Source organism: Ascochyta rabiei, chromosome 9 (assembly GCF_004011695.2).
Source record: "Ascochyta rabiei chromosome 9, complete sequence".
NCBI classification, from domain to species: domain Eukaryota; kingdom Fungi; phylum Ascomycota; class Dothideomycetes; order Pleosporales; family Didymellaceae; genus Ascochyta; species Ascochyta rabiei.
In genome coordinates, this window is record NC_082413.1 from 290,224 (window position 1) to 308,732 (window position 18,509).

Below are 18,509 nucleotides of genomic sequence, written 5' to 3' on the forward strand. Positions count from 1 at the left end.
CTAAATATATCAATTCTGAAGGAGCAACTTAAGTCGAGTAAGTGTTGTATGGGGTAAGAGATCCGGATTGTGGCATCTTTGTCGGCCTTTCCCGTGGGTTTTCCGCTTCTTGTTCATCCCCATTGAGCTTGGTGATGGCTGCCGAGAAAACGCCTCAAAGTATTCGGCAGTCTAGGATTGCAGAAGGAAACATGATGCGTCGCAAAGCAGTGTCTTGCTCTGTGACGAGAAGACAGATTGGTAGTGAAGCACCGAAGACGAGCACGCAGATGCGAGAACGGGAGCGCTCAACACAAGTGAAGTTGCAAAGAGTTCGCGAGCTGGGTTCTCAGCAATCCGTAAGTGCCCGTCGAAAACACGATGAACGATGATAGAACTCGCGATCGCCCAAGGCTTTGCACTAACGTTGATATGCGGCTCCATGCGTCTGCTCGATCACGGGTCAACAGCAACGACTCTTTGTCATCCTGAATTGCCACAGGCCCAGTATATTTCATCAAGACGTACCAGTCGATGCGTATTTGTGAAGAGGAAAGTGGGCGTGATGAAGACGAAGGCAGTAATGGCTTTGAGCCGCCATTTTGAGTGAAGGTCCGTGCACGACCTGCGCTTCCTCCTTTCATTACTGCCCATCGACACCAAGTGCAACCGGACCACCACCACTGTCTTTTGTTGGACCTACATTCTTCTGATATCATGAGTTTCTTGGAAGCGTAGAGCTTCAGTTCTGCACCTGGGTTGCCCTCATCCAGCCCCTGTCAGCTTCGTTTCACTACGGCCGCCTGCAGCCTGGTCTCTCTATCAACTGTCAATTTTCCGCAGAAATCTCGTTTGCTATGAACTTAACTGAAAATTGAAATCCTACTGTGTTACCACATCGAAAATCACACTGCTTGCATTTTTACCATAAATTTAACACAGGCTCTTAGACCGAGCGTTGCATGCATCTCTACAAACCGAACACCATTCTCTTGCATCATGCTTCAGGACGACAGTAGGCGCGAGAGAGCTGAATTAAGCAAGGATAAAGAACAACCCTCGACCTCCAAGCTTGTTTCTGTCCCTCTCGTATCAGGCCGAGTCAAAAATGACCCTGTGCCGGAGCCCACTGACGTCAGAAGTTTACCTTCATCACCACCGTCAATAATTCCAGCCTCGTCAAAATACAACCTTCCGAAAAATGAACCGAGTACCCCGGAAAGCGCTTTTCCTGCGGCATACGACACCTTAAAAACATTCCCGTCGGCTATTGACCCCATTCCTGGGCTATCAAAGTCTCTTCTCGACGTGTATGCGAGACCATACGTCCCCTCCGAGCTGCGATCTATCAACGAAGAAGTGCCAGATGATGTAATTATCACCGAAAAGAAACACAAAATCGAGTTCGGAGCGTACTCTCGGAAGTTTGTTGGGTCGGAGTTTCTAAACTACCAACCATCTGTAGTTTACAAATGGCCTAAAGAAGAACCGCCGAAATCAACTGAGCTTACTGAGCAGTCATACATACAATGTTTCGCATCACTATTGCAGCAGGAAAATCTTGCAAGGGAACAAGAAAACGAGGGTTATGCATTGTACAAAGTCCCACTGCAAGCCATACCGAGCCTCGACGACCACTACCTTTGGGCTTTGTCTATCCCTGGGCTACGAGAAGATAGCCCACTTGTTGAGCTGGGCGATACTCTGCAAATTCGCCACCTATGGGTAGATCACACTGGCAATCTTGCCCCAGTACCCACACTGTTCCAAGCCGATAGCAAATCATATGTTGCCTACAAGTCTTGGACCGGTAAACAGTTTGATGCTTCTGTGTACAACGTCAGCAGGGTCATCGAGACTGCATACTTAAGGATAGACGGCCTTGCTCAACGTTCGCTGCACTATGGTCAAAATATCCTGCCAATAGCTGTAAATGTGGTCTTCCCACTCAAGCAGAATTTGCTAGCAGACCAGCGTAGAGCTTTACTATTTTGTGGCCGATGCCTCGAGGGAATTACCCAGTACCGGAAAGAGATTACGACTAACTTCAATGGGCCTTCCAAGTCCTCAACTGAGTCGCAATCTCTCCCAATACCCTCAGCCTCGCTCCTTACCTCTCAGAACGACTGGATTCGCAGGATGTTATTCCCAGCAGAAATTGACGGAGAGTTTCAAACACAGCTGAGAAGAGTTCCCCACCGAGCACTGTTCGACCACGCCATCAATTATGAGCAAGCTCAGGCTGTGGATTCGGTATGTGCTGTTGATTATGGAACTCTCCCCTTCATCATTAGTGGCCCACCTGGAACTGGAAAAACGAAAACGTTGGTAGAAGTCGCCATGCAGCTCCTGAATTCCACAGATGTTGCGCACATGCTAATATGTGCGCCTTCTGAAGCTGCAGCAGATACTCTGGCGATAAGGTTGAAGCAGTATCTCACTTCAAAACAACTTCTTCGATGCAACAGGCCAAACAGAGCTGAGAACGAAGTACCAAACGAACTGCTGCCATACTGCTACATGCAAGATGGCATGTTCTATTTACCACCATTCAAGGTACTCCTATCGTTCAACGTCGTGATCACATCGTGTCGCGATGCAGCCATGCTTGCAGAGTCCCGACTGGCAAACGCAGACCTCTGGAACATAGAGCAAGAGATGATGTCAGCTTTCCATCCTGAAGGCAAACCAACAATCCCTTCACTTCACTGGGGTGCCTTATTGCTCGACGAAGCTGCACAGGCAACTGAGGTCGACGTCCTACCAGCCATTAGCGTCGTCTGCCCGCCAGCTGCATACCCTCAAGATCATGTGCAGCCGCGCTTTGTCATGGCAGGTGATGAGAATCAACTCGGCCCACTCACCGCATCTCGCGACTCTAAGTTCTCCACCTCCCTCTTCGCACGCCTCCTCACCCGGCCTATTTTTTCTAACCATCTACTCTCTCGCTCCAAGATCAAACCTTCATTAAGTCCACCCGTACTCAAACGCTCCATGCTACCAATTCTCTATCCTCCTTTCACAAATCTAATCCGCAACTACCGCTCACACCCTGCAATCCTCAGCGTGCCCTCCTCACACTTCTACCACGACACCCTCATCCCAGGAGCGCCTCTCTGCAACACACCTCTCCAGGCATCTTCCTTCTGGCGTGGTCGCATGTGGCCTGTTCTCTACATACCACACACCGGCCACGACGAAATCGAGCGCGACAACGGCGGGTGGTACAACATCAGCGAAGCGCGACTCGCGTGTTCCATTGCGCAAAAACTGGTCTTCGAGTCCGGTGTGCTGCAGCCAGATATCTGCATCATGTCGCCGTTCGCGGCACAGGTCAAGCTCTTGCGCTCCATAATCAGGAGCGAGCGCTACGCCGGCGGGATAGGGTTGTGGGACGTGAACATCGGGCCCGTAGAGGCGTTCCAGGGGCTGGAGAAGAGGGTTGTGATTATCTGTACGACGAGGACGAGGCAGAGGTTCGTTGAGCGCGATGTGAAGATAGGGGCGGGGCTGGTCGAGCAGAAGAGGAAGATGAACGTGGCATTGACGAGGGCAAAAGAGGCATTGTTCGTTATTGGGAGTCCGGAGGTGTTGGGTGCGGATGAGCACTGGCGTGCTTGGATGACCTTTTGTTCAAGGAATGGGTTAGTGGATGACTCGCAGCAGGTGTGGAAAGACAGAGAGCTGTACAAAAATGAAAAGGTTGGCGTGTTAGAGCGTGCTTTGATCGCTCAAGCGGATGGACTGCGCGAGAAGCAGTGGCCATCTTTAGGTGCAGCTGCGGCTGGCTACGACATAGATGGAGGAGAGTACGAAGCTTGGGCTGAGGGCTTGCGGCAGGCATTGGACGAAGAGGTCGATCAAGAAGAGTATGACGACGAGGCAGATGGCACGCTGGAAGAGAACGGAGAGATCAAGTGAAGACTCACACAGCGCTCGAGCAAACATAAGGGAACAGTCTAGACACACGCAATGCCGAAACCAATGCATGTTTATACTTCACACACAGTACAAGGGGGGTGCCTAAACAGAGTAGAAATACGAACCGCTTGCACTGAGCATCTAGTGATCTTTTACAAGAAGAAAACCCCGGCTGCGGCAACTTGTATTTCTACTCCGTTCAGGCACCCCCCTTGTATACCTAAACATACGATCATCCACACAAAGATAGTCTACACCGCACAAAACCTAGCCCACCGCAAAGCAAGCGAAAGAGCGAAAGCTCGCCCCACCAAAAAGAAAGAACCTTGCTCTCCAAATCACTACTCCTCGCGTTCAGGTGGGTAGACAGACGACAGAAAAACAAAAAAGCGACGTTGGCAGGATTCGAACCTACGCTCCCAAGGGAAACAGATTTCAAGTCTGTCGCGATAACCACTCCGCCACAACGCCGAATGTTTCGATAAATATTACTCCAGTAAAATAGAATATATAATCATTTAACATCGAGAGCTTGACGGTTCACCCGTGTCGAAAGGATGTACAGAGAGCAAGGGACCGAGTGGGGCCGCGGGGCCGCGGGACCGTGCTTAAGGCTGTAGAGACGTGCATGAGAAGTGACATGGTGATGTTATTCTTGTATCGTACAGGTCGTGCAGAGATGTTTGTTCTATGAGGTGCACAAACCGAGAAAAGGGGTGTGATGGTTCTAGGGAGAGTCGTTCGATTATTGCGCCTCAATTTGAGCAAATGGTGTAACGCCTTCTTCTTAAAACGCCTGCATCCTCTACATTGAGATGAGTAAAATATAACACCTGCCATCTACACAAGAGACGTAGGAGAACATATGTCGACATCCTCAACGTTGTAGTCAAGTTGATCCTTCTCGGACGCTCACTGCTGCGGCGCTAGCCCAGCGTTAGCAATCTCTGTGGCAAAGTACAAATCCATGTCCATGTCAAAAGCCAACTCGTTATCGTCCCACGCCATACTCGGCGCACTCACATCCATGGCGCTCGTACTGGCAGAGCTGATTGGTATCGAGGGCTCCAAGCCCGCACTTGTGGCTGGGTTCTGGAATTCCGTTGGGAGCTGGTCCCAGGTGGGGAGGGGGAAGTCGTCCAATGCCATGCTCACATCGGCAAGGTGTAGACATTCGGTGTCGATGCAATTCTGCTCTGTGATAGGCGCCATAGCCATAGTCGACGCGCGACGTGATGCCGTTGTGGTCGGTGATGCGGAAGTGGATCCTGTCAGGCCAGGCACGCTTGGTGACTGAGTAGAGAGTTGGCGCGCCTGCCCATACATAGACAGTATGCCTGACAACGAGCACTCAAATGCCAGTCGTTGATCGGGGTCGGTCGCGGGCAAGTCTAGAACGTTGAAGTTGGCAAGGTTAAAGCTGGGATCTAGTTGCGCAGTGGAATTCAGACCGAGATCTTCGTAGACGTCGTGGTGTGCATTGATACCTGCGAAGATTAGCATAACACTTGAATTGTATGTGTTGATGATATGTGTACCTGATACTTGGATGTTATCGCCGATACCGTGCGCCTTCTTGAAGAGGCTGAGCCACTCCGGGTTATCGGCTGCGGTTTGGTTCCATGGATCGTCAGGCTCGCCGTACAAGATTCTACGAGCCTCTACTTGTAACATTTCGTCCGTGACTGTGCCAGTACCTTGCTCTTCAGCGTGCTTGCGAGCAAACTGTCCTAGGCGCAGCGTCAGGATTTCCCAGCAAGTTGCGCTGGGCTGGTTCTCCAGCGAGTCAGAGGAGTAGTCTTTGACTGTGGTGTTCTGTAGTACAATAGGGTGCACATTCTGCCCATTGCTTCGGTAGGCATCGGAAAGGTTGGTTGTGGGTAGGAGGTACTCAAGGTCTTTGCTCCCAAGCATTAAATTCATGCGCTGTGTCTCGGTCAGATTCGCATGCCTGACTGAACACATCTCTGGAAATCTTACACTACAACTATTCGCGTTCGATGCTGAAAACGGGAAGGGTGATCTGGTCTCGTTTGCGATCAGGTAGGGCGGCATGGCATTTGTCACATGCATGGCCACTAAAGCGTCGAGGCCACGACAGCCCTTCCACTTCCTCATGTCGGCACCGTTCCGAAACTCTTTGGCCAGATGATCAACCCGATCTTGCCACTTTTCGAAATCCATGTTGCAGAAGCCGCATCTCGATCTGATGTACTGTGCTTGAGACTTCCATGACTCCATGTTGGCAGTCATCTTGCAGCCATGCATCAACCGCAGATGTTGCCGCAGATGATCTTTGCGATAAAAAGTTCGAGACTCTATTCCCTTCTCCTCACAGGCAGAGTGGTTGTGAGTAGCGAGATGTTCCGTACTGGGTTCTAGCGCATCACAATAGACGCATTTGCTCTTGCCGGTTGTGGTGTCAGCAACGACCTCACCCAATGGTGCGCAGATCCACTTCTCTAGCGACAAGTGAAGGCTCTTCTCGTGTCTTGACCAGTCGTACTTGGACTTGAAGCGGTCGGTACAGAATGTGCATTGGAACAATCGAGGCACGTCCTCAACAGCCGCCTTCGGTGCTCGAGTTGAAACACGTCGCCGCCTGCGCCTCTCTTTCGACTTGAGACTGTTCATGGACCCGAGAGAGTGTTTGGAGCCATAAGAGAGAGCAGTGTTGTGGGAGCCGAGAGATCCAGATGACATGTTCGTGAATCCGGTCTCCAATGACGAAAGTGAAGGCGCCCTGAAGATTGAAAAGCTACCAGTGCTCTCGTGCGAGGGCAAATTTTGATAGCTGCTGCTGGCGCTTGATTGCTCGGGAAGGTCGAAGGTTTCTACGGCCTGGGCAATAGCTGTAAGCGGAGCAGGCTCGTTTTCGGGAGGAGAGTGCTTCCATCGCTCGAAAGGATCTATCGCGAGTTAACCGAAACAACTCTGCTGTTGTACCGTCGGCACACTCCAGGCAGTGTCACGACTGGATTTTAATCTGTCAAGGCTTGCTCGACACTGCTCACTAACACGGAATTTGGAGAACCGTCCAGTGATATCCGTCGACGTTTGCGAAGAAACAGGCTTGTTAGGGGAATGCTTACTCAGAGACTCCCAGGTTCTACCCGCTGGAATATTGATAACTTCTGTCGATGGTCGAATACTGGGCGAAGAGCTGCGTTTGGGTCGCGCTTTCTGTCTTCGCCGTGTGTTGGCCATCCAATTAGATATCTGACCCAGCGAAAGATCAGTCTGTTGGCATAGAGCCTCTTTCTCCTCTTCAGTTGGGTAGGGGTGGTCGCAATGCTCCATCATCCATTCCTTCAAGATCTTGACGGCCGCTCGTGGGAATCGAGCAGCAGCAGCACCTTTCTTGGGACCAAGATCTCCACTTTCGTCATCGATAGGACCAACGTGACCTTTCGACCTTAACTGCTTTCTGCGAGTGAGACCACCAATTTGGTGGACATCATCCTCCCCCACGACATCTAGCGTGTCCACTGCAGTCCTTTGCGTTCGGTAGGGCATCAACTCTGGGTTTGAGAAGCTACATGGTCGAAAGAGATTGTTGCATGGAGAGCAGCCCGATGTGCCATCGCCCTTGGCGTTATAGATAAAGCATTCGAGGGATCTTGAACGACAGTAGTCGCAAGGGTTGGCGGGCTTTTGGTAACCTGGTAACCAACTAGAAAAGTCTGTGTTGAAGTCATAGTCTTCCGCCTGCAACTTGGCTGGTTCCAAAAGAGCATCAAGTATTTCACTGAGACGTGTCAGTTCTGTATTTGGGCAGGGACTCTATTCTCATCGCGTATGTTCAAGACTCGCATGTACTGAGCGATATCAAAGCCAGGGTGAGACGTAGTAGGCTTTACTGGGTAGAGCAGATGGCAGTATTTCGTGCAAACTTGGCAGGCCACTTACCTCTCGCTTGACTGCGTCGCCGAGGCATCTTGCCGAAGCTCTTGGTGCATATCAGGTACAGCTGCTTCACCAAAATCGAAGAATTGCGCCATGTCGGCGTTTGGAGCGGCCATAACGAGGGCCAATTGGAGCTAATTTGTCATACGACAATTATCGCCAGGAAGGGGGAAAAGAGTGAAGACTAACACGCCCTCCGCATGGAATGGGAAATGTCGAAAGTGGTTATAAGGCGTGAATGCAAGCTGGAGTGATAAGTGCCCTAGAAGAGGCCTGCTTAGAGTCAGATCGGAGCGTGCTAGTCGTAACAAGAGCGGTTTAGCGTGAGAATGTCAACTCGAAGGGCGCGCAGCTGAATGACGGACCCGTAAAATTTTGGTGGGGTACCAACAATTCACAGGAGCCGCCTGGAGTTCTGCTGACTCGGGCATCTCTATCACCGATTATCGCAGCCTTGGAGCCACGATTGTTCTTCGATGCCGCATCTGTGTCCGACAGGCTTTGAGGTAAATTCAGATTTTGTTCGATCCCTTACCAACAATAACATGTCACGGGCGTTGCGTTACGCGAGGGAACCTCCAGACAGTGGGCCCAGGCAATCCGGGGTCTCTACCGGAACCAACGTGAAATGTCCGAGAAGGCCACATGCGTGCTTCGTCGCGATACGTTTGTAAGCTGCAAGGCGCTTACCATAAGACCTGCAGTGCGCAGACACAACTGTGTGAGAAGGGGCCTCATTCGCGGGGTGGTGCACGCAGTTGCGAACTGAACGGTGAGCGGCATGACCCGTACTGCTTTTACCCGATGACCTATCACGTGCACGTCCTGAACATGCCCGATCTCGGGCGTGCTGTTCAATGTCTGGACTTATTGATACGTCGTAGAACAGAATGGAAGCTCTATTTTGAGGGACGAAGACGATAGTTTTACGTTTGCACCTGCCGAAAGACAATACCCTCGCTATGCTGTAAGACGGTCGAGGAGAGGTCCTCCAAGTGCCGAGTAAGAAAGGTGGATCGACCCAGGCTGATGCCGGTACATGCCAAAGTTTGGAGTCGCGCTATTAATGCGCAGGATAATTGCTGTTTGTGGATGAAAGGGCCTGACCTGGCTAGGGTGGAAGGCACCGTAGATGGCAGACACGCGGTCGACCGCAGCACAAGACGTCTCAGTGGTAGCCAGGCGGCATTCGACCATACCCAGGATGCTGCATCGGCGGCGAAGGCACTTGTGGGGGTGCCATTCTCATCAGACCATGGACAGCTGGATGCCCCATCGCTCCAGCACTATCCCTTCGCTTCTTCCTCTTCAACCTATCCGTCCCCACTCTCGAGTTCTCGCCGGCCATGTACCCTCTATCCTGATACCCAGCCGCAGCAAATGGTGGTTCGACGACGCTGGGATGCTCCTCACCGGGTAGCCTCAGCTCGACAAGGCTGTAGAAGTAGTCGAGGACTTCGGGATAGCGAAGGACTGACGCCCGCCAGTCTAGGTCGATGCCGCGCTTGAATTCAGCGTGGGCTTCGGCGATCTGCGACTGCAGTTGCTGGATGTAAACGGGGTGAATAGGCGGCGTGCCAGAAAAGCGCATGTAGATGTCGTAGTGGGGCAATGAATTCAGATAGGCGGTTTGCGCGTGTTGACGGACCGAAGTCAGGCGCTTGAAGGCTAGTTGGATATGTGTGCGCGCGTGGGAGATTACCCAGTCTCTGTATGCCGATCAGCCTAGCACCTTGCTGAAGGAGCGTGTTGGAGGCCATACCGGATCACAGCCATCCTCTCGTCCATTGCTCTGCTCTCAGCCTGATCCAGAGCGATCTGGAGACGCTCTGATTCGCAGAGACATGCTGAATGTGGTGGTGCGCTACATATTGCGCAGTTGGGCTCGGCATCCATTCTCAAAGCCCTCTTCAGAGGAGACGCTTATGCATGATAGCAGCCCGGCGTGGGTGGGTGTTTTTATGTAGCTGTGAGGCGAGCTAAACGTCAGAGTGGAGGTCAGAATGCAGGTGTGAGGCTGGCGTTGCAATGGCCAGGCACAGGCGGTGACAAGATGCATGTTACATGACGACGGCTGGGAAGGACGGGCATGGGAATGGCTAGCCTTGTGCGGCTTATGAGATGGGTCACGTCTAGGTGATGCGTAATGAGTTGGCAGTTGCTAGAACCCACTGATGCTCCCACCTCCTCGGCAACGCTAGAGGTGGCAGCTGTCTGGCTTTCTGTTCACATCAACGGGCCCGTGCTTCTGCTTCCGTGGATACGACTGTAGGATTACCATTACAATAACTTCTGGACACTCCGTCGTGGTGTTGAGCACAGCATCGTCTTTGCTGCACGGCTACCCCGCATTGTGGTTCAGCGTTAACTCCGACTCGGCGAGGCTGTCGGGCAGCGCGGCAACTCTTGCCCGGAATGGCTTGGCAGCAACTTTTGGAGCGATGCAATGCACAACAGCAACGCGTCTGTCATCCCACGATCACGTATCGCAGCGACAATTGATTGCATAGTCGCAGTCGCAGTCCGCCACTCTACTGCCTTGCCGTGCCCCGTCCCAATAGCATCTTCTCCTACGCCACTCCCGGCATCCGCCTGACTTTCTTCCAAGATGAGCGGCAAAGCAGGCGCATATGGCACAACCGGAGGAGGCGACACAGACTTCAGGAAAACATGGGATCGCGAAGAGATGGCCAAGAAGGCCAAGGAGAGGGAGGCGCAGGACCGCGAAGAGGCAAAGGAACGCTACGAAGCCAAAGCAGCCGGAAAGACGTACAGGCGACGCGCATCGACGCCCGAGGACCTGCGGCAAACAGAAGCACGATCAGAGCGCATAGACTGGAGCAAAATGGTCGGCAAGCAAACGCTGACATCGGCGGCGGCGGCTGTAGGCAAGCGGGGGCGTGGTGCTGGTGCATACTGCCAGGCCTGTGACCTCACGTTCAAGGACAACATTCAGTACATCGAGCACTTGAACAGCAAGCAGCATTTGGTTGCAACAGGGCAGTCGGGCGAAGTACGGAGAGCCACGCTGGAGGAGGTACGGGATCGTCTGCGCTACCTGAAGAGGAAGAGAGACGAAGATGCCAAGAACGAGGTGATAGATATTGATGCACGCCTGGCGCTGGGCAGGGAGAAGATGGACCAAGAGGCTGAAGAGCGCAGGCGCAAGCGCAACGAGAAGCGAAGGGCCAAGAACAAGGGCGACAGCAATGCTATGGAATGGAAGGTTGACGGGGACGGTGTCATCGCCTGAGCAGCAACATTTGAAGCAACCGTCGATGCAGCCATTAGGATCACACACTCAGGCCTGTCCGGCTACGGACGGCGCCTCTATCTCCAACAGATGCCTTTGTCATCAGTCACTGGACTCGTCAGCCAACACGAGTACTATGTTGGACCAGGGCAGGGAGGGGAAGCTCGTTGGTGAGCGGAAGGCTTCCGTGACCACCTCACCTGCAGGGCCACTAGCTGGATGGCGAGCGTCGCAATCTGCAGCTGCACGCTTCTCCAGGCTCATTCATGGGCACCTGCACAGCAAGTCTTTTTGCTGCCTTGAGAGGCATTACAGGCACATGTTTGCAGACACGTCGTCTCTGTACTGCAGTCGAGAGGGAAAAGGACAGGCCTCCCGCCTCGCACGGGCGAAAAAGCTCGGGGTTCGGCGCTACGAGTACCCCACTGCATGCATGAACGAAGTCGCATGCGATCTCTAAGCACTCTGATAACTTACAATAACATTGATTTCTAAGCTAGACTCCGTCCGATGTGGGGAAGCTCTAGCATTTACAAGCAACATGTGTCTACATTACCTGCTCGGCAACACCCACTGCTGCAACCCAACAAGAGCCATCTAAAGCTTCGCTGTGCACCTCTCACTGCTACTCATTGCCAACTTCAGCCTTAGCGCTCCCTTACTCAAAACGCAACATCACCATCATGGCCGGCGACAAGATCACCCTCTACACGAACCATGGCTGCCCCTGGGCTCACCGCGCACACATTGCGATCAAAGAACTCGGTCTGCCATACGAAGAAGTCATCATCGACCTCAACAAGCCGCGCGAGCCATGGTACCTCGAAGTGAACCCCGTACGTCCCTCTTCCTTCTTCCTCCGATTCCCAACACATGGCACCCACAAACGCTTTACAGCTTGCTGACACTCGCCCAGCGTGGCCTCGTCCCCACAATCAAATTCAACGATCAAATCATCACTGAGTCGGGCGTCGTCGCGCGCTTCCTCGCCGACGCGTACCCATCCCACCTCGTCCCCACCACGGGCACCCCCGACGCGGCGCTGGCACGCGCGCGCATCAACTTCTTCGTTGACACGTGGTTCGACAAGGTCGGGTCTTACTGGTTCAAGATCCTGCTCAAGGACTCGGACGAGGAGAAGGAGGCGCTCGTCAAGGAGTTCCTGGGTGCCGTGGGCAAGGAGATCGAGCCGCTGTTGAAGGATGCAGCGCCGTTCTTTGGGGGCAGTAACAAGATCACTCTGGCGGAAGTCTTGACTGCGTCATTTATCCTGCGCATCTACTCGCTCTCGAAGCACGGGGTGTTGCCCAAGAGTCTGGTGGAGGGGTTCGAGGGGTTGCCAAACTTCAACAAGTGGGCGAACGAGGTTATCAAGCAGGAGAGTGTGACATACATCTGGGACGAGGACAAGGTCATTCCTGCGACGAAGAAGAAGATTGAGAGCATGAAGGCGGCAGCTAAGTAAGCTGGCTTGAGTCTACATGGTGGGAACCTACAATGACGATGTCAAGGTTGTAACATGAATTTGCACTCAAGAATGATAAACCATTGAGGATTATGATTTGCTGTTCATATTGGCTAGGGCTTCAGCGAAGACTTGTCTATCTACGGGTATAAGAGAGGTATACATGGAAGTAAATTACACAAAACCTGTCTACATAGTGCTTCCCCTTTGGTCAATCATGATCGTTAACAAACCGAGCGCCGACTCCCCATATGCAAAACAAACAGGTAAAATGGATGCAGAAGAACGAGTGTACCGACAATGGGCGCCGAATCGAACTCAACTCTAAAACAAGACGATGGTGCCGACCATGAGCGCTGCATCAGACTCAACGTTGGAACCAAGCGAGTGTACCGACGATGGGCGCTGAAAGTGAAATCAACGCCAAAGCAAAGCGAGAGTGCCGAAGATGAGCGCTGGAAGAACGAGAGACCTTGCGTTCAGTTTGCCGCAAGCACGACGAGAAGAAGAAAAAGCCCCCGTGATTTGTTTGTGGACCGTGTTACGTCATGGCCAGCTGGAAGGAAGGCGCGAAGCACTTCAGTGTCTGGAGTCTGGACGAGTACGCTTCGGTTCTGGCAACACCACTGCACCACCCCTCGACAGCATTATCAACGCCTCGGCTGCTTCCAGGTATCGACGGTCCTGTTCTGAACGGCTCTCGCCGACCCCCTTGGCAGAGTTTACTGCATGCATTGTGGGCGAACCGACTTGCTCGACACCACATCCGCTGACACTAGATGAAAATTTGGAATGCGTGCGCTTTGTTCGAAAGCTCTTGTTGTAGTACCCATCAGGGTTGGACGTTGGCCGCACCGGCGTAAGTTGAGCGTGCTCACCAAACGGAGAGCTCAAGCCTGAGGGGTACGCTGTATGTGGTGATCTAGGCCTCTCTGCTTCATTGATAGGAGTGAAGCGGCTAAATTGACTTCGTGGAGACACCTGGGCGACTGAGAGCGTGAGGTTGTCATTTCGCTCGACATCGCTGCCGTAGCCACTCTCGAGATCCCCCGGACGGCCAGCATGCTTCCATATCGGTGAAGACAACACCGGCGGCAATAGTGGAGTCATGACTGGCGATGGTGCCTGCAGCTGCAGAAACTGGTATGCGGCACCCTCCTTCCTGAAGCGAGCCGTCTCTTCGGTACAGAAGCTGACGATCCGGGGGTCGATGGCGAACTTAGAGAAGCGCGGGTGCTCAGGAGGCCAACAGATCTGAGGAAAGTCATTACCGAAGACAGGCGTGAGTGCCCAGCGAATGTCCCAGCAGAACGTTGCCGCGATCTCTCTGGCAGCTTGGTATGGCATCCAGTAGCCTATTACTTGTCAGTAAACTTTGTCCTTGTCTGCGGAAATTGTGGCTGACCTTGGCAAACCAGAGCACCTCCAGTAATACTGTAGCTGATGTCCTTCATCCCGGGATTCTCTCTCAGCGCCTTCGCTGGTACGGTCTACAAGAGTCAGCAACAGTTTCTTCGTGGGACCGCGTCGACTTACTTTTGAGTACTTGCATGACTTGAAGAACGGCGTCATGCGAACAAGACCTACGTTGTAGTCCCACACCACAACATACTCCTTATCTTCTCCAGGTCTCTTGAATGTATATTGGAAAACTGCGGCACCGTCAGCTCAGTACAGCCACGAGAGGAGGTCACAATCACCCTCGAAAGCCTCGCGCCCAGTTTTTTCAAGGAAGTCCTTCTTGTCGCTGTTGTAAGGGATGTGCCGTACACCCTTCTTGTGAATCTGACCCAGTGGAAATACACAAAACTGCCGATGACGAGCCGCGAGATCGCAGTCGCTCCCAGCTTCGTGCGGTGGGTAGTTAACATAGCCCACGACCTTGTTGCTTTCCGAAAAGACTGGGGCGTCTTTGGCTATCTTCTCTCTCTTAGCGATGGCAACAGGAGCCAAACGGCATTGGGCAGATACTAGAGGCGATGAAGCTGGATGGCGATAATTGCGACTATCGCCACATGGCGAGTTCAGTATAGATCTTATGTCCATGCTTGGAGGACACTGAATTGTCTAATACTTGACGAGGCAGAAGGGGCGAGACTATGAACCAGCGACTGCCAGAAGTAGCTGGCGGGCGGAGCGTTTGTATAGCGCACACGAGGGGGAAACGGCCACTCTACACGACGAACCAAAGATACTGCCGAACGAAACCCCGCAATATGTGCACGAAACCTTCATATGGTTAGCATCCGGACGACACGGAAGATCTCGCAACGTACGTGGACAACCTAGAGGCGAGGTTGATTGACGACACTGGCGACGAGCCGAGGGATGGGACAGAATGAAGGTTTATGTTCCACACTGGCACTGATCTGAAGCTGAACCCGTCCAGCAAGCAGGACTGTGAGATGCATTGAATGGCCCTGCTCTACTTCTCGGTTCTCCCAGCCAACAGTTGGCTGTCGACTATGAGAAAGAAACAAGGTCAGTATGTGTTCCTTTGGTAAGCGAGACATGATAGCTTACATTCACAGATGGCCGGTATGTTCAGTGAATGTCAGGAGATGTTTGGGCGCAGTAGGCGGCCAGCAGTACAAATATCTGGTTTTGGAAACGGTGGATGATACGAGGACAGTGAAGGTTACTCGTGATGGCCAAGTGGTCCTTATCAAGCGAAGTACAGCTCTCACCGCTAGCCTTCACGCCTATCCGAAAGTGCATCGCCAGAGCGCGACCAAGCGCCGTGCAGGAGGCGTCCGGTGTGCTTGTGCGTAAGAAAGCTCCATGGTGCATCCTGAAAAGCTTGCCATGTTTATCCGACATCTCCATTCATTGGATCAAACGCTCATCAGCAGAAGCGAGTGCTGGATAAAGGCGTGTGCAGCGGCGCAAGATGACTTCGAAGGATTCGTGTAGCACTGCATCAAATGCCCAGTCACTGAACCCTGCATACCGTCCAGCATTCTTACCGCACAGCCTTTGATCAGGGCGTTTGGGACTTTGGCAACCCAAACAGATCCAATCAGACAAAGGACGTTGCCACCGTTGGTAACAAGGCCTCATCCATCTCCTGGAAAGCCCAAAGCAACTGTTTGGCTTCGACTTCGACTATACAGGCGTACAAAACAGGCCTAGCTTAACATAGACGATTTCTAAACTCAAGATCTGTGGACGACACCTTGCATTGTGGAAACGATCGATACAAAGCTGAGGCACGACATCAGGTACCTGCACTCCGCACGATCGCCCACACCACTTTCGTACCACCCATCGCTTGTGGCAGCCTTGCTCGCCCGCTCAAAGTCTGTAGACATCACTGCCCTGTCATATTGTTCTCAATACGAACAGATTCGCACTGGTACCTGCAGCTTCCCGAAGTCGTACACACCTGGCTCCACAGTCTGCAAAACGTGGGTTACCCTGTTAACTTACCTTTGGAAAAGTATGTCGGACAGCCGCGTAATTATGAGATGAGTACTCTCGACGACTGGCTTCAAACATTTTCAGTCGGGGCTACCAATACTTCGATCGTTTGTGATACTCAACGGTCGTCGTTTGGATTCATACCGCCCCCACCTGGTCATGCGCCGTCTCACGGAGAACCAGAATATGACGGTCTCACGTTCCGTTCGAAATTGGATCTGGTTTGTCGCCCATACTGCAGCGCAGGTGCTTAGTGTTGATTTGCGAGATGAGCTTGGGCAATGAGCACTTGGTCAAGCCATACCTCACCGGATGGCCCACAACAAAGGAACGAGCTCCAAACAGGCGACTGTGCATTGTAATCCCTTACGATCCCCAAAGAAATTTGTTTATGTTTCAGTCTGACCGCTCAAAGACGTCAAGGGCCAAGCTGCAGCATGAGCGGTTGCCAGCCGTGGGATCTAACATTTGAGTGGCGTCCTCAAGCTCTTCTAGAACCACGATCCATAGACCTGACCTGTGAGCAGCAACCCGTAGACCCATCCGGATCCTCATCTTGGAGCCGCTATCACTGCACGGGGCCGGCGGTGGACGATTCGAACAACTCACATGTCCATCCTGGGAGAACCTGCGCACTTAGGCGCATCGTGCATGGACTCGCTCACATCATTGAAATTCATTGGACAAAACCACATGCGGCCTTGCCTATTTGAGTAACATGAACAACGCCGGAGGAGGTGAGGAAATGCACTCTCGCTCAGTCGGATCTCTCCCGTTTGCCGGGGCTACACAGCGCCGGTACCATGGGAACACAACTCACCCAGGATGAGCGAGCAAACAAGGGTTTCCATACTATACAACCAACTTTTCTCTACGAGTATTTCGTGAATGCGATGACGCACACTTGCCTTTGGGCGTTGGGCGAGACTGGTTGCCACTCACCACATACGGTAACGATAGCACTACGGCGAGCAGATTTTTCGGCACACTGCATTGCTGATTGATGTGGTTTCAGTATGAATTCATCGTGAGACATTCTCCCAGCTACGACAAGTCCAAGGATGTGGTGGCGCCCAAACTTCCCAACAGTATCGATCAATGCAGTCGCGATCACCGATGCCCCGTGGTCAGTAGATGCGGATCCAGACGGGGACCTCTCGCACCCTCCACAGCTTGCTAGCATGATAGGCAGTGATACTCAATGTACGAGGCGCCAGCGGATATGTCGAACTGTCTAGCGTGAAAGCGGAGAACTCACCACATTTGTAGATTTCTCCGAAGATCCCTTACGGTACAGATTACAGGCAACACCGGTAGAGCTTTGGCTAGTCATTGCAAGGCACGGAAGTAGCCTACAATGTACTCGATCTTTTCTGCGAACAGACAATCGCCATCGCCGTGTAGCAGCTTCATGGTTTTCTTTGCTTCACCAATGAAGCAGTCTCTCTAGTAAAATTTCGGTGAGCAGACAGGCAGTCCTTGTTACGGCCAGGTACCTTCAATCTGCTTGCTCGACAGATCTATAACCACCTAATTTTCTATTGGCACCCATCATGTACTGTAAGCTCATGGACATCTAAAGTCTGGTCGTACAGCGTAATGCTGGCGACACGAGCAGTTTCGGCTGGCCTCTTCATACGCAATCGCCAGTTATCGTGCACACGATAGCATTGCACCTTGCACCGCGTACGTCTATCGCCAATATCACCAGGTCATTAGGCTGCACCGCAGCTCCCGCAACACATGCTGTCATGTCAGTGAGCAGTGACAGAGAGCCGTCTCGGTCCGACTTTAAACGATGTCGATATCTCCTCTAGGTTCGCAATGTTAATTGTACAATAAGCATGTCAAAATATGTTCCGGATGATTGAACAAACTCGAGTGTGAAATGGGTTGTACTGGACATTGTGTATGAGTATCGTTCCCAACAAACCTTGCGCTACGCCCTGAGCTTACCGTGTTCCGCCACAAACTTCCACTGACCACATGGACGACACTCGCTGCAAAAGAATGACAGCGGGACCTTGCAGAGCCATCCTCGTATCATTTTTCTTCGCACGGCTCTTTCCCGTTGAATATCTAAGGACCATCGTAACATCTCATATTAAGTGCCGCTACGCTAGCAAACAGCATGTAGCATCAGCATTCCTCAGACCGCAGAAATACTAAATGCAGCTCAATTGTACGCTCAATGAAAATTGTGACCAACGACTTCTGTACTGCCTACAAGCTTTGTGGCGTCTTTAAGTTGGTTGGACCAGACCCGGTGGGCAAAAGCTGATGTCTCCTATAGCCCTCAAGTACGCCATGCCAACCCACTTCAGAGACAAGCCATGCTCCTACAAGTGGTTTACTCGCATCTGTGTACTGATCGGTCGTGCTCGGCATGTAGGTGCAGGTGCTACACAGAGTCACCCCACCCCGCCTCTCCAAGGGGTGTACGACCTCAATGCAGTATCAGTTCAATAACAGACTAGATGTTAGCGTGGTCTACCCGATCTACCATAAGGATCATCAATAGATGAAATCTATCTCTACGATCAGCGCTGACATAGTGCCCACTTC

At 52.3% G+C, this 18,509-nt stretch overlaps 6 protein-coding genes and 1 non-coding gene across 7 annotated transcripts, besides 1 other annotated feature; 3 read left to right on the top strand and 4 right to left on the bottom strand.

The window, feature by feature from the left end:
* Nucleotides 1-978: 978 nt before the first annotated feature.
* On the top strand, nt 979-3,900 carry EKO05_0005647 (RNA helicase; the record flags this gene model as incomplete). Its single annotated transcript, XM_038945784.1, has 1 exon — nt 979-3,900. One exon carries the CDS (start codon nt 979-981, stop codon nt 3,898-3,900), a length of 2,922 nt encoding a protein of 973 aa, XP_038798665.1.
* Nucleotides 3,901-4,290: 390 nt separating this feature from the next.
* On the bottom strand, nt 4,291-4,371 carry EKO05_9t1. The gene has a single exon. It is a non-coding gene; the product is annotated as a tRNA-Ser (tRNA).
* Nucleotides 4,372-4,812: 441 nt separating this feature from the next.
* Nucleotides 4,813-7,922, bottom strand: EKO05_0005648 (uncharacterized protein; the record flags this gene model as incomplete). The annotated part of the gene is made up of 5 exons (XM_059636646.1): nt 4,813-5,387; nt 5,439-5,826; nt 5,881-6,809; nt 6,993-7,648; nt 7,810-7,922. The coding sequence occupies 5 exons, from the start codon at nt 7,920-7,922 to the stop codon at nt 4,813-4,815; spliced, it is 2,661 nt and encodes an 886-aa protein (XP_059492629.1).
* A 1,052-nt stretch (nt 7,923-8,974) lies between these two features.
* On the bottom strand, nt 8,975-9,594 carry EKO05_0005649 (uncharacterized protein; the record flags this gene model as incomplete). Its single annotated transcript, XM_038939850.2, has 2 exons — nt 8,975-9,515; nt 9,569-9,594. 2 exons carry the CDS (start codon nt 9,592-9,594, stop codon nt 8,975-8,977), a joined length of 567 nt encoding a protein of 188 aa, XP_038798667.2.
* Nucleotides 9,595-10,414: 820 nt separating this feature from the next.
* EKO05_0005650 (U4/U6.U5 snRNP associated protein) lies at nt 10,415-11,059 on the top strand (the record flags this gene model as incomplete). The annotated part of the gene is made up of 1 exon (XM_038945785.1): nt 10,415-11,059. The coding sequence occupies one exon, from the start codon at nt 10,415-10,417 to the stop codon at nt 11,057-11,059; it is 645 nt and encodes a 214-aa protein (XP_038798668.1).
* Nucleotides 10,962-11,016: a tandem repeat.
* Nucleotides 11,060-11,742: 683 nt separating the features above from the next.
* EKO05_0005651 (Glutathione transferase) lies at nt 11,743-12,524 on the top strand (the record flags this gene model as incomplete). Its single annotated transcript, XM_038939854.1, has 2 exons — nt 11,743-11,895; nt 11,976-12,524. The coding sequence occupies 2 exons, from the start codon at nt 11,743-11,745 to the stop codon at nt 12,522-12,524; spliced, it is 702 nt and encodes a 233-aa protein (XP_038798669.1).
* A 579-nt stretch (nt 12,525-13,103) lies between these two features.
* Nucleotides 13,104-14,570, bottom strand: EKO05_0005652 (uncharacterized protein; the record flags this gene model as incomplete). The annotated part of the gene is made up of 4 exons (XM_038939862.1): nt 13,104-13,879; nt 13,930-14,014; nt 14,061-14,176; nt 14,225-14,570. 4 exons carry the CDS (start codon nt 14,568-14,570, stop codon nt 13,104-13,106), a joined length of 1,323 nt encoding a protein of 440 aa, XP_038798670.1.
* Nucleotides 14,571-18,509: the final 3,939 nt, after the last annotated feature.